Below are 14,039 nucleotides of genomic sequence, written 5' to 3' on the forward strand. Positions count from 1 at the left end.
TAATTCAATCCCGAAAATCTTTCGTTCATCATCTACTCCACATTTGTCACAGCACACCAAAATTTTGAAGATTTTCGAACTGTAATAATTAATTCCTACGTACAAATATGCTACAAGTCAAACACAGAATTCCTATAATTTAGCGGATATATATAAAATATCCTGATCAATTTTCCTTTTTAAACAAAATGCAATTCAAAATTATAAAAACTGGCCATGAAGTTGGACCCATTTGTTCCGGACAGTTTTCTTTCAGTGATGAACACACTTCCTCATAGGCCTATATTTTGAGCAAAACAATATTAAACAAAATAAAATTACCAAGATACCCTGCTGAAATTTCCCCAGTTTTCCCAAAATAAGAAAAAAAAGTTGGGCAACGTCTCTTGTTAAAATTTTTATTGATAAAAAAAATATAAATCAAAATATTTTGTGTTGACAAAATTTGCAAGGTGCCAGTACTTCTTATGTATAAAAATTTAGCATGTTCCTATCACCAATAAATTTTTTAATAGGAAAATTTTTGGCCAATTTTTTCAAATTAATGCAAGTCTTTTTTTTTTTTAATATATCACCGTCCAACTAAGCCTGATTCAAGTATCGTTGGATCCAGTTGGTAAATACTCCCTCCAGTTCTTAATATAGAACCCAATTGTTGAATTAGTTTTGATCCTAAATAGAAGACTCATTTCTCATATTTATCAATTTTCTCTAAATTACCCTTATGGATACTCCCTCAACCATAATTAAGTAAAAGAGGGAGAAGGGGTATTAAGAAAGATGATTATGGTGTTTTAGGAAAAACGTATCACATTTCTTATAATTAACTATTTTACCTAATTTTTTTAATCTAATCAAATTAGTTAAATAAGTCTTATATTAAGGACCGTGGTAATTTTTATGGTCTTTGGCAAATTTTTTAATTATAACATGTTATGCTAAAAAAAAATTCATATGTTAAAAAAGGGGTCCGTAACTTAATGGGCTTGGTGGAAAAAGGCCATTTCCTGCATCGAGGCTTTAAACTATGACCGGTTTTGTGTATTTTCCCTCTATTGTCAAGAGCCATTGGATCTTTGGGCATAAAACTTAGGATAGTCTGAAATGACTATGGGCTTTGTAGGTAATGTAGTTCTTTTGTGGCTGGTCCGTGATCTGGTCTTCTTGCTGTCTTAAACCCCTCTGGATTTGGCCCAAGAAAAACCCCTCTGGATTCAGTGAATGAGTTTCTTCGAGCTCCTTGCACTTGATCGAATCATCGGTACAAAGTGGGAGAAAGGGGTGAGGGAAGGAAAGAGAGAGCTGAGAAGCATAGAGCATTCTTGAGAAAAGTCGAAGAGATTGAAATCAGCTCCAAGAAGTGAAAGCACATCGAGGTAATCTCTTCTTCTATCGCGTTACTTCTTGGGTTGTCGGCGCTATTATTAAATGATTCTTCGCCTACGTGCTCTGGTCATTCGAGTCGGGAATGCATTTCGCTCACTTGTTTATGCTGACATTATTCAACTGTAAACATCCCGAACGAATATTTGGCAACGGAAGCTAACTCAGCCTCCTTTAGGAGTAATCAGAGACAATAACGTCAAAGATTCAAGCTCAATCTTAGATTCCTTCAGCTATTTTATTCCGTGCAAAAGTAATATTTGAGCTTCGAAATGAGACGATAATTAGCTCAATTCGATATTCCCAGAATAAATCGCGAACTATGCATTCTCAATCCCTATACTCTAACTTATCAATTTTTTCTTAGTCATACTTTTGCAGCTACTAATAAAGTTCAGTTATCATTTCTCACCTTCATTTTATCTTCTTCTTAATAGTGCTGAATGTCCTTTAATTGCTGGAAACTCAGTCCCGGAAAAAATGTTGTGTTCAAGGCTAATTAAGAGATCCCATGTCTCGCTGTATCTTAAGAATTTGCAGCAATTGTCCCCTGAATCCAGGTAATACAGTACTGTATTCAGTGATAGATTATATATATATATATATATATATTCGTTTTTCATTCCTTGATTGTTGATAAAAATTTTATGGGGAAATCTTCTGAAGCTTTTTTGTAATTGAAACTGGACACATCTTCTATGCCATGTGCTAAATTTCGTGGCCTTTTGCAAAATGAACAAATGCTCTTATGCCTCTCCAACAGATGCATAAAATTCTGCTGCGCTTAGTTTTATTTATCAAATACTAGAAAATCATATCTTACTTCTTTCTATTAATGTTTTCCCCTCCCCTGTCTTCTCGTTTTGACCAAACAAGTGAAAAGAGTTAGCATTATTTTTATGTGAGTACTTTTGATAACCTTCTTTATGATTCAGGTGCCTTTTTAATGTTACAGAAGGGTCAAGCAAGACGTTCACTAATTCTATTAATGGATTTCCGCGAAATTTATCTTGCAATATATGGCCCTCAAATTTTCTGAGGCAATTTAGTACGAAGTCTCTATATCAGATTCACCGTTCTTCAGCTTTGGTTGCAAAGAATGGGAGTATGTCATGTGCTCTGCCTGGTTTTCGACAGTTCTCATCCTTTCATGTGTCCAGAGAACAGAAATCACGAAAGATGCTCATATATTTAAGTGCTTTGGTTGTTGCAATGGTTGGAAGTAGTTATGCTGCAGTTCCCTTATACAGGAGATTTTGTCAAGCAACTGGCTACGGAGGCACTGTTCAGCGGCGTGAGGTTTGATTAAGGTTTTTTCCCCCTTTCAAAAAAGAGTGTCAGTTTTTCTGTCTGCTGACTACTACATTTTAATCTTATTCAGACTGTTGAAGAGAAAATTGCTCGACATGATAGAGACAATACAGTCACTACAAGGTATTGCTATGGCTTCTAAAGGTCGTCATTCTTGTTTGTCTGTTTGTTGAATTATGCATTTGAGTTTCTTGTTCAAGTTCCAACAACATTTATCATTTTGACATAATCATCTTTATCATTTTTGACATATTCTTGTGCTCATGTAATGTGACGTCGTGATACAATTTCTTTGATCCTCCGCATTTCCTCCTTTATATTGGGATATTGTTGTAGTATTCTCTAAACTCTAGATAAATTTGAAAGCCAAGGAAAATTGGCCTGCAAATACATTATTTAGCTTTATGCTTTACTCGAAGAGAACTTTACACAAGGAATCAGCCTCTTTTAAACTGGGAGTTAAATTGCTCTTTCTGGTCTATTATGGGTTGTTACTATTGATACGTCAAAGGGGTAATGCGTGATGATCTAGTGTCAACAACCTAGGATGGTCTTTCCTTTGGCTTTTATTAATCTTTAACTATCTATATGAAATCTGCTTACGGTATTTTATTCAACATGCCTCAATTAGAACTTATTTTTATGGCGGCCGTCTCTTTTCAAGTGTTAATGGTTTGATGAGTTGCAATTTATATCTTTTAGGGAAATTGCGGTGCAGTTCAATGCTGATGTTGCTGATGGTATGCCATGGAAGTTTACTCCTACTCAGAGAGAGGTTTTCTTTAATTAACATCTTGGAACTTCTTGCTAATATCTGTATATCCAATAAAAATTAGAATATGATATTAGTTGTTGAAATTTTCTGTTATAACATAAAAATCTTGAATTTGTTTCTATTATTAGCCTTTGATTTGAAGTTTTAACACTGGCAGTGCAACAAGGGTGTAAAAGCTAATTGTGTGAGGAAACGTCCGAGATTTTATGGAAAGGGCTTATTTGTCCTAATTCAATCATTTAGGGAACAAATATGTTTCGATTATGTTTGTACCTTCTACTTTGAGTTTGGATCCTCTGCGTTAGCCACCTGTCCTCTTATCAGAAGTTTACTAAAATTTAACTGATACCAAGTGTTAGTGCACATTGCATCATGAAGTATACAAATAAAAAAAAACAAAAAAAAAAACACAGAGAGAGAGAGAGAGAGAGAAGAAAGAGAAGTTGAAATTGTAATCTATTCATTTATTCTCTCAGGTTAGGGTCAAGCCTGGAGAAAGTGCCCTTGCATTTTATACAGCCGAAAACAAAAGCTCGACTCCAATTGTTGGCGTTTCTACATATAATGTTACTCCTATGAAGGTATTCATGAATACTTTGTTTTATGAAGACAGAATTCATGTGCTTAAATCTGCCATCTATCTATCTATCTATCTATCTATCTATGAAAGACGCTCTGTTCTGCATGCTTGGATTTCTTGATGGCTAGGATGACTTCTGCTTTGTTTTTGTTATTTCTCTTGTTTTTTTTTTTTTTCCTTTTCTTTTTCCTCTTCTGTTAGGAGAGAGAGGGGGGGAGGGCGCTGAATGTTGTTAGGATTTTATGAGCTTGATCTGGATCCTGGTTCTCCAGGTGAATCCTGACTCGCAAAGTGCAGTTCATAAATTAGATCAGGCTTCCGATTTTTTTTTTTTTTTTTTTGTGGGTGTGGAATGTATTCTTGTACTGGGTCTACGTCATCTTTGTAGCCTTATTCCCCCCCTCCTCGATGATGTTTGCTCATCAGACTTGGTTTAAGAACCTTGTAGTTTTTAAGCCTTGTTAGATGTCTTCTGTGATTCTCTTCTCTCTGGGCATTCTCATTTATCCAAGCTTATGGAGAATCTTACCTTTAGATAATTGGTTTAATTTTATTTTTCATCTCTCGTAACTAGTTTTTCTTCTTTATTCTCTGCTTCTGCACTTCCCCAAAGTAGTCATGGAAGAAAAACGTGAAATTATGTTTTTTTTTTTAATCCAGGCTGGAGTTTACTTCAATAAAATACAATGTTTTTGCTTTGAGGAGCAGCGACTCCTTCCTGGCGAGCAGATTGACATGCCTGTAAGTGTTGCTAGACAGAAATTTGGTGTTAAAATGTTGATCATGCTTTTTGATATCATGCTGCTTTTACCGTAGGTATTCTTTTATATTGACCCGGAGTTTGAGTCAGATCCTAGAATGGATGGTATCAACAACATCATATTATCCTATACCTTCTTCAAGGTCTCAGAAGAATAAGAGCAACTCAAAGAATTGTTGCATGAAGCTATAATAGCAGCTCAAAGTCAAAGATCAAACGATGATTAGCACATTCATAACGATTAAATTATGGAAGCCTTTCTTGTCTTGTCTTGTCTCATACCAATTTTTTTTAACTTCGGTTTCAATAACAACAAAGCATGCTTAGATGTTAGAGCTTATCTACAGTATTTTTATGCCACGAAAGAAAAGAAAAGTGGAAGTTTTTTAGCACATAAAGTTATTCACCCGTGGAGCTGGATATTATTTCTACTTAACTCATTTATGCTTTCAATCAGGCTACTCAATTGTTGGATGGAACGTTGCCATGTTCTGATTTACAATCTCAGGCTCTAAGCTGAGCATTGGATTGAATTTTTTTTAAGGAAAAAAGAACTAATACATGGGACAGCGAAAAGAATAGCTGGATGTTGATAATAATCCATTTCCTGAAAAAAATCAAGAAAGAGAGCTAGAAAATAGAACAAGTTTGAATTGATGACAAGTAGAGCCAGAAAAACAGGCTGAATCTGTCGGGCTGGCCCGTTTAGGTCCTGAAATTATGAGGGCCGGGCTTGATATTTTTTCCTTCAAATGGGAAATAAGCCCTAGAGGGCCGCGGGCTGACCCTTTTAAGTCCTTTTATATTTTTATATTTTTTAAATTTTTTTATATAATTCTAATGTTATTAATTTTTTACATTGTTAATAATATTTTAAATATTTAGTTATTATTATCATTTTAAAATTAATTTTAGTGTTAGATAATAATTTATCCAATTAAATTTTTAAAAAATGGGTTAATTTGGACTTTAATAATGATTTGATTTATATTATATGCGTTGATATTTTTAAACTATATATATATTTGATAAGAGAGTATTTTTATAGTTATATAACTTGTGATTCTATAATTTGAATTAGAAATTTACGAGTTTCAACAATAATGTTTATCACATTAAAGTAAAATAATAACTAGATTGTAAAATTTAAAAGTAAAATTCCTACAAAGAAGAAAAACTTGATATTTTTGTTAAAAAAGAAAAACATACTTATGAAAAAGAGTAATTAATTATAGTGATGATGAAATTTCAAAAGAATAATGATAGTATTTATTTATTGCACAACTGCACTATAGGTAAAACTTTTGGATGTTGTTATCTTGTTAATAAATGTTTTAAATGTTCTTGGATGTTGATGGATATTTATATATGATGATATTTTATATTTGTGACTTAATTTTATTCATATTTATGTCTTTTTTTAATAATTTCATTGGTTTATTTTTATTGTTTTATAAAAAAATGGTAAATATAAAAAATAGTATTTTTTTCCTTAAACGGGCCAAAAGCCCGCTGGCCGACCCTGAGTCCTGTAGTTTAAGGGTTAGGCTTAACAAATTGAGGTATTTTTGAAATTTCAGCCCTGGAGGGCCTGCCCTTTTAAACCCGTCAGTCCTAAAGGGCTGGCCCTGATTCTCACCTCTAATGACAAGATCAGTCGGTGTGACTAGCGTTTTGTTCCTACGTAAGTCGAACAAAGTTAACACTGTGTAAGTAATGGGTGAGTGTGACTAAACTTCAATTTGAAAAAATGTTTGAAATCAATACAAGTTAAAGGCTTTTTTCCCCAGGGAGAAAGATACAAATTGGGCACATGAACATAAATTATAGTATAATATGGTGGGAAAATTAATTCGTTACTCCTTATAATTTTATCTAATTTTTAATAAGGTTTTTGTAATTTTTCTATCGAGTTCATATAATTTTCTTAATTATGCGTATTAGTGCATATCATAATTTGTTAACTAGATTGGTGTGACTGTAGATTAAACAATATGTAAGTTGCTGCAAAATACAAACTTTTTTTTTGAAAAATAAAATGATAGAATAAAATTATTTATTATCAACATAAAAAAATTATTATACTCATAATTGTCTCAAGTTGGCCAAAAAAAAAAACTCATAATTGTCTCCTTGAACCTATTTATAACCCGTAATTTAAATGATTTTGATTTATTTTGATCCATGTGGTATTAATCCAAGTATAAGTTGGGTGAGAGCCACGTAATTAGTTATTGATGATTTTATTGCAAATAAATTATAAAGATCAATACTCAATTAAGAAAACTATGAAAGCCTGATAAAAAAAACTACATAAAGCCGATTAAAATTCATGTAAAACTATAAGGTTATATATGTGTGTGTATTAATTTTTTAGTTATAAAATCTACGAAAATTTACAAGACTTCAACTATAAATTTATCTTGGAGACAAGTGATCTTCTAATGATCAGGTTCGGGTTTTTAATTTTTAGCTTAAGTAAGAAGTTGCGAGTTCCATCCCCTCTAAATGTAATGGCTGCACTATGAGCTTCTTTTGTTAAGATGAAAAAAACAAAATAAAAATTTCTGAGATAAGAAAAATTTGCAATAGTCAAATATGATATTGAGATAGTGATATAATCTAGATCCCTGATATAACATCTTATTTGAATTTTATTTTTGTTCTAAACATAAAACCTCAATCCACTTTGTCTTTTATATTTATGTATTTTTCTTAATGTAATCTTTTTAATAATAATAGTTTTAGCCAATACACTTGATTAATAAAGATATTTTAGAAAAAATAATACCTATTTATTATAAATAATCAACTCAACTTATTTTTTAATTTATTTAAATAAGTCAACTAACTCTTATATTTAGAACATGGAGTATTACCAAAAAGGAAAATAACAGTCAAATGCACTGGACCATCGGTTTGACTGGCCGGGTTATAACCGGGTTTCCGGTTCGGTTTTCCACCAAGTTTACTATTGGTATTTAGCCCCACTTGTCCGTCGTTCTGCTCTCCTCCCTCCCCAATCTTGGCTTCATTAGCGTCGGGGACTCCGGCTCGTGTTGTCGGGCTTCAGCTCTCTCTTTCTATCCGTGTCGAATTTATTGCTACTTGCTTGTTCCTCTCGGTGGGTGCTTTGATCCTTGTAAATTTCCTGCTACTTTGTAAAGACGTTTTTACGTGCTTTCTACGCTAATTTGCACACATCGTTTGTGGATTTTGAAACCCTAATCTCAAATTTGGAGCCAATCGCGATTTTTCATTGATTTTTTTTTTGTATTTAAACTTCAAATTTAAATGCTTGTTGTAACACTAGGGTTCTTCAAAAATCTGACTTCGTACCTTTCATTAATCGTCAGAATCATTATTTATTGTTTTGAAGGTTTTTTTTTTTTTTTTTTTTCAAATGACGTGGTTTCTTTTGATATTAACCGCCTTTCCCCGTATTGAATTGGTCATCCTATTTAACGTATATGCTTATTTATTTACAATTCATCCATAGATTGTTGCTAAAATTAATGACTTTTGGGCAAGGGGATTAATATTTTTGCCAATGATTTTTCTGAATTAAAATCAGCTGTACGCCCTCCTAATTGTTATATTTGCTCCATAAATGATTTTTTATATGCTTCATTTGGTTAATCTTTCGTTTTGGTCAACTCTTTTGTCTCTCCTTTAACCTGCATTCATGTTCAAAAATTCGATTTATTTGTCATTTGCTGTTGGAATGGGATTCTGACACTGACTTCGTATCATAGCTGTGAGCTGATATTATTTAATTTAACTGTAGGGACACATTATCTTTCATGATCCATTATGGAGATACAGAATTGTGGCAGGCCAATTGATTCCTTGATAGAGAAAGTTCTTTGTATGAATATTCTGTCCTCTGATTACTTCAAGGAACTCTACCGATTAAAAACATACCATGAAGTCATTGACGAGATTTACAATCAAGTTGATCATGTGGAGCCATGGATGACAGGGAATTGTCGTGGTCCTTCTACTTCCTTCTGTCTTCTTTACAAATTTTTCACAATGAAGCTCACTGTCAAACAAATGCACGGGCTGTTGAAACACCCTGATTCTCCTTACATTAGAGCGGTATGTGGTATTGGCCTTTTCTTCTGGTGTATTTTATTGAACTTACTGAAACTTTGTGCTGTCATATTTGAGTTGCATGCTTGTGATTTATCTGTTTCTTTGATTACGCTTATATTCACCATGTATCCCGATGAAGTATACTTGATATTTTCATTATGGTCGAAGTTGAACTGCATTAATTTCCATCTTATATGCCCTTTCTCTGGATCCCAACTTCTCTTAGCATCAAAATGATGAAGCTGTGTTCTGTTGTACATTTATATAATTGGCTTCCTTCTTTTTTTTTTTTTGGCTTGTGTTACTGTATGTGTGAAATTCTTGTTCATGGTGCATTCAATGTTTCATCCTAAGCTGGTGTGTGCATGCTGTGTAATTCTCTGAATGTGTTTGCAGGTTGGGTTTCTCTACTTGAGATACGTTGCTGACCCCAAGACGCTGTGGAACTGGTTTGAGCCATATGTCAAAGATGAAGAGGTATGAGGGGACTCAGTTGTGATCTTTGGTTTCTTGTAGCTCTGGAAATCTCTATTGCAGTGGTATTTATTGGGGTTTTGTATGATTGTTTTGTGGAATGAATCTATTTAGACTTTAGTTTTTCTTGTATGCTTGGTGTTCATATGTGCTCCATCTGTAGAAGGTATACATTTTTTTAAATTACGTATTTTATTGATTTATTGACTTCTCTCTCCGATGATATGTTGATGCTCAACGCATAGGCTTTTTAATTTATGCCTTTTTTTCCCACTTAGGAGAGTGGGGTTCCGGAGATTGTAGAGATGATTTTTGTGTATGCCTCAGGACAAGTAATATTACCTGAACATTAGGTGTATGGATAGCTAGTTTTTTCAGGACAATTTCATGCAGCAAAGGAGCAGTATCGCTGCCTATGTCTGTAATGAATAAGTATGTAGAGAGCTCACAACCCTTTTTAATTTTTTTGAATATATTGAGGATCATTGAGGATTTCTGGTTTTTTATCGTAAGGCATTGATCTTGAAATTGAAGTTTATTATGTTTCAAAGGGATAAGTGGATGGTGGAGTCGGGTGGTGACTTGGATATCTCTCCCTTTCTTTGTTTCAAAATAAGCAGCACTAATCAGTGTGCCCTTTGATTCTTCTCATGTATGTGTTGTTCATAAATCTGGAGATGTGATATTTGACACTTGTCTTTGATTGAGTCTTGTGCTGTCTTGAATTCCACAAATAATGGACTTGTAATAAGTATTCATTGAGGTTGTAGGCTTAGAATTTAATTTGACCGATTCTACTACTTTTTTATTGATTCTATACAGAGAAAAGTATTGGGAAGGGACATTATGGAGTGTGAACCTATGATGAGAGTCACGTGGTTGGTATTAAGAAGGGATTTCTCATTTTTAACTAATTGATGGAATACAGCCGATTATAAAGGAGGGAAGACCATTCTAGCAGTGTCCTTGGAATTATAAGATCAATCAAGCATGTAAGGAGTAGGTAGTTAGAGTTGATATCTTATTTAAGTAGTGGGCCCTAAAGAAGTAATTGGATAATATGCATACAATTATTCTTGATTTCGCATGGGAGAGAGTACAAAATGTGTATTAATTTTGCACATAGATAAAATATTGTCTAATCATGTCACTGATGTGGTTATAACTAAAATAATGGAGAACAAAAGCCAACAATATGAGAAAAAGGCTTAATAAGAACGGAGATCAGGTATATGATTATAACAGGATATTCAAATTACTGACACCGCCAAGCAGAATTTCGGTTCTGTTTTGCCCCCCGGGCTGATTTCCAGGTAGTCAATAGAATAGAAGGATGGGTGCCTAGTTTGCATTGAAGGCTTCCATTAATCAATAATTCTCCGTTTCTTGATTTTCTAGCAGGGTTGGAAGAGTTCTGTCTTGTGCTTTTGCTGGGGTTTGTGGCCCTACAGTTCAGTTTGGTAGAAGGTTGTTTTGATATGAATTGTCAGGTAAAGCAGCATTATGTGGTATCTTGAGTGTAGTACTTTATCTTATAGTTCTACATTCAGTGTTCTTTTTTGAGCGACATATTTAGCACAAAAGACTACTTAATCCATTTACCTCAAAAAAAGAAAGAAGAACTACTCAATTCATTTCGAATGATGTGGCATCTTCGTGGAATATTCTTCCAACATGGTGTTTATTAATGCGATTCTAGTCCTCAAACAGACTATACAATTCATTGCAAATGATGTAGCACGTAGATGGTAACGAGTGTTCTCTCCATGTGTGCTGCTCGTTAATTATATGTGGCCTCTGTTCATCAAATTGCAATTGTTCGTCTTTGCCTCTATTGTACAATATGTAGCTCTTTCTGGGAAGTTAATTAGATAAAATGTGATGTGGCTATGTTGTGATGATTCCATTGTTTCCACTTGTCATACTTTTCTGTTCGGACTTTACTGCTTTGATTCAAATTAAATAATGATTTTCATTTTGTTTTGGAGAATAAGTGGTAAAATTGCTTCTGTATGCCATATGCATATCATTCTTCATGTCAAATTTGACACTATATTTCAGGAATTTTCCCCTGGATCCAATGGACGAATGACCACAATGGGTGTATATGTTCGTGACTTACTTCTTGGACAGGTCAGTTACCACTAAATCTATCACACTATTTTACCTGGGTGTGCTTCCTAGTTTTTCTGTTTCTGGCACGCGCTTTTTTCTTGATTGTAGAATTAAATCATCAAACGATATTTGCAAAGCATACCCTGACCACTTGATAATGATATTGTTAGTAGCAAGGTAAAATTTCATGCGACTCAGCTGTTAACTAGTTAAACTGAGATTTCTGTTTCAGAACTCTCCTTCCACTACCAGATACATCACAGCATTAAAAATGGAGATTCGTTTCTTATCATCACATATTTGGAGTTACTGTTTTGTGAGGTGCTTTCAGTATCTTCTATGCTTACAAATGGGGATATAGTTTATTGACTGCTAATGTCTGTTGATCTGCTCCTGTAGAGTTGTCTTAAGCAAGAACATGTATAAGAACCTGGTGATTCACTTATTTTATAAATCTTGCTTTTTATATAACGATGGTTGATGGATTCTAAAGAGAGTTCGAATGCTTCTAGTATGCTGCAGTCTCTGATTACTGCCATAAATGCTATTTTTAAAGGGAATTTCTGTATCCAGTTCTTTTTATTGGTGTTATCATGTGTAACTATGGTGCAATACTAATTTTTTTTTTTTGGGTCCCATACTGTGTAGTTCTTCCATCTTCATGAGTTCCTAACAAAGCAAGGAAATTCGAAAAAGGGGCATGCTGTGTCGGGCACAGGTCAGACACCTGTATCGAGCACAATATGACATTAATACAGAGCCCCAATAAATATATGAACAACGAGAATTTTATGGTGGTGTTTTGCCTGAGTCCTTGTTTTCTAAACTAGGCTTCTTGTACGTTTAATGTTTCTTATTTGTTAAAATGTTAAATGCTTATTATCTCCTTTTACTTAGTTTTTATATTTGTGGATGCTTATTTTTTATTTTTCATGGTTTTGGGCTTTTTTGTTTCCGTCACTTAATTGTGCCCCCACTTTATCCTTATTGACTAGCATAACCAAATATTTTGGGACCACGCTTCTATAGCACATCGTTTTGATTCCTGAGGAAATGCATTGATGAGCATGTTCTGCTTTTGTGTCATGCAGTATTACTTTGACACCCTGTTTCCACGAATCCCTGTTCCTGTGATGAGGCAAGTTGTGGCTAATCTTGAGAAGCTGAAGCTCCCCACCAAACACTCTGGTTCAACAGGGGAATCCACTCGTCATGGTTCTGATGACACTGCCAGACGACCGCCTTCTGTGAAAGCTTCCCTTTCGGTCTCATTTGGTCAGCGCGCTCCGCATCGTGCTTCAACTAGGGACTCATCACCAGTCCGCCGCACTGTATCTCATCATGAAAGAAATGGCAGTGATGATCCACGGAAATCTCCAAGAAGCGGCAGTCACAGCCAGAGCCATGGATATTCTAACAAGGATTCAAATCGAGAAAGGGAAACATTTGGAGATCAGTCCCGAGCTAGGGACAGGGATTGGGATCATTATAGGGTAGGGACAGGGACTATAAATCAGAGAGGGGCAGAGACCGAGACTATGAGAGAGACCGTGGTGCATACAGGGACCGGGATAGGGACAGAAGGGATAGGCATTGGGAAAGAGATAGAAGGGATAGGGAAAGAGAGAGCGAGCTTGATTATGATTATGATAGGAGGTCTAAGTACGCAGAGAGAGGTAGCAGCCGGGTTGACAACCATAACTATCGTAGTAGGAGTAGGAGTCGAAGTAGGAGCAGGAGTCAAAGCCTGCAAGCTGGTGGTCCTCAATCTGAATATGGTATCAAGGAGAAGCCATCTACATCAGGCAATCTGGCAAAACTTAAGGATATCTATGGTGATGGAAACAATAGTAAAGGAGATTCCAACATGGAAAGAATCTCTAGCAGGGTTAATGACGGCGAAGAGGTTATTAGACTCGGTGGCTCTACCTGGAAGTATTGAATGATTTCCGCATGTTGAATGCTGGATAACCTGGTTTCTCTGAACCCAACAGTTTGGATCTTTCTCTCGTGTTTCCTGCCTTGACAAAATTTATACATTCACAAATGCTTTGAGCAATATTACAGGGATGTGTTGTGTAATGCTAGAATTTTATTGCAGAATTTTCTGTACTTTGCAAGGGGAAAGCTTTCCTTGGAACTTGAAACTGAGGTGTTCTCATATATTACCTCGGGGTTTTTTTAACTGCCTTGCTCCCTTGTCTCTAAGCTAAACGTTTTTGTTTTTGGGAAATATAATGACTTGTACTTTGTATTGATTTTTCCGGCGGCTGTTGAAGGATTATGGGCGGTTGCTGTTGGCGCGTATTAAGAAGATCATATTCTTTCTTGTAAACATGATAAATATGAATTTAAAAAAAGGGCAAAAGTGCTCTGCGAGTTATTTTTGTTGACAGATAATCAACGGGGATTTTTCACCTGTAGATAAACAAGGTATTGCAAGATTTTACTTCATGTCATCAAGATTCTTGAGTCAGTCTGTTGTGCTGGGAAATCTGGTCCTATTATGAGACTCTCATTCTAAAGTATTGGGACATGGTTCC

At 34.8% G+C, this 14,039-nt stretch overlaps 2 protein-coding genes across 7 annotated transcripts; both read left to right on the forward strand.

Annotated features, from left to right (window-relative positions):
• The first annotated feature begins 1,256 nt into the window (after window positions 1-1,256).
• Window positions 1,257-5,211, forward strand: LOC114755854 (cytochrome c oxidase assembly protein COX11, mitochondrial-like). Of its 2 annotated transcripts, none has more exons than XM_028944740.1 (8): window positions 1,257-1,376; window positions 1,821-1,943; window positions 2,319-2,682; window positions 2,765-2,817; window positions 3,397-3,469; window positions 3,946-4,050; window positions 4,710-4,790; window positions 4,866-5,211. In XM_028944740.1, exons 2-8 carry the CDS (start codon window positions 1,864-1,866, stop codon window positions 4,965-4,967), a joined length of 858 nt encoding a protein of 285 aa, XP_028800573.1. In that variant the 5' UTR covers window positions 1,257-1,376; window positions 1,821-1,863; the 3' UTR covers window positions 4,968-5,211. The 2 variants fall into 2 exon arrangements, with proteins under 2 accessions (XP_028800573.1, XP_028800574.1); XM_028944741.1 differs by having other exon boundaries at window positions 2,339-2,682.
• A 2,618-nt stretch (window positions 5,212-7,829) lies between these two features.
• LOC114755853 (pre-mRNA splicing factor SR-like 1) lies at window positions 7,830-13,760 on the forward strand. Of its 5 annotated transcripts, XM_028944739.1 has the most exons (6): window positions 7,830-7,951; window positions 8,597-8,910; window positions 9,304-9,384; window positions 11,443-11,514; window positions 12,588-12,952; window positions 12,994-13,760. In XM_028944739.1, exons 2-6 carry the CDS (start codon window positions 8,623-8,625, stop codon window positions 13,436-13,438), a joined length of 1,251 nt encoding a protein of 416 aa, XP_028800572.1. In that variant the 5' UTR covers window positions 7,830-7,951; window positions 8,597-8,622; the 3' UTR covers window positions 13,439-13,760. The 5 variants fall into 5 exon arrangements, with proteins under 5 accessions (XP_028800572.1, XP_028800568.1, XP_028800569.1 ...); XM_028944735.1 differs by having other exon boundaries at window positions 12,588-13,760; XM_028944736.1 differs by having other exon boundaries at window positions 7,830-7,933; window positions 12,588-13,760.
• The last annotated feature ends 279 nt before the right edge of the window (window positions 13,761-14,039 follow it).

Source organism: Neltuma alba, unplaced genomic scaffold (assembly GCF_004799145.2).
Source record: "Neltuma alba isolate B1F8T4 unplaced genomic scaffold, ASM479914v2 tig00010342_pilon, whole genome shotgun sequence".
Lineage (NCBI taxonomy): Eukaryota > Viridiplantae > Streptophyta > Magnoliopsida > Fabales > Fabaceae > Neltuma > Neltuma alba.

Bases quoted from the DNA above. Each gene is read 5' to 3' on its own strand.
- LOC114755853 (XM_028944735.1), top strand. From the start codon at position 8,623: ATGGAGATACAGAATTGTGGCAGGCCAATTGATTCCTTGATAGAGAAA. The intron at 8,911-9,303 runs GTATGTGGTATT...ATGTGTTTGCAG, and splicing joins ATTCTCCTTACATTAGAGCG to GTTGGGTTTCTCTACTTGAG. The intron at 11,515-12,587 runs GTCAGTTACCAC...TGTGTCATGCAG, and splicing joins GTGACTTACTTCTTGGACAG to TATTACTTTGACACCCTGTT.
- LOC114755854 (XM_028944740.1), top strand. From the start codon at position 1,864: ATGTTGTGTTCAAGGCTAATTAAGAGATCCCATGTCTCGCTGTATCTT. The intron at 3,470-3,945 runs GTTTTCTTTAAT...TTATTCTCTCAG, and splicing joins TTACTCCTACTCAGAGAGAG to GTTAGGGTCAAGCCTGGAGA. The intron at 4,791-4,865 runs GTAAGTGTTGCT...CTTTTACCGTAG, and splicing joins GCGAGCAGATTGACATGCCT to GTATTCTTTTATATTGACCC.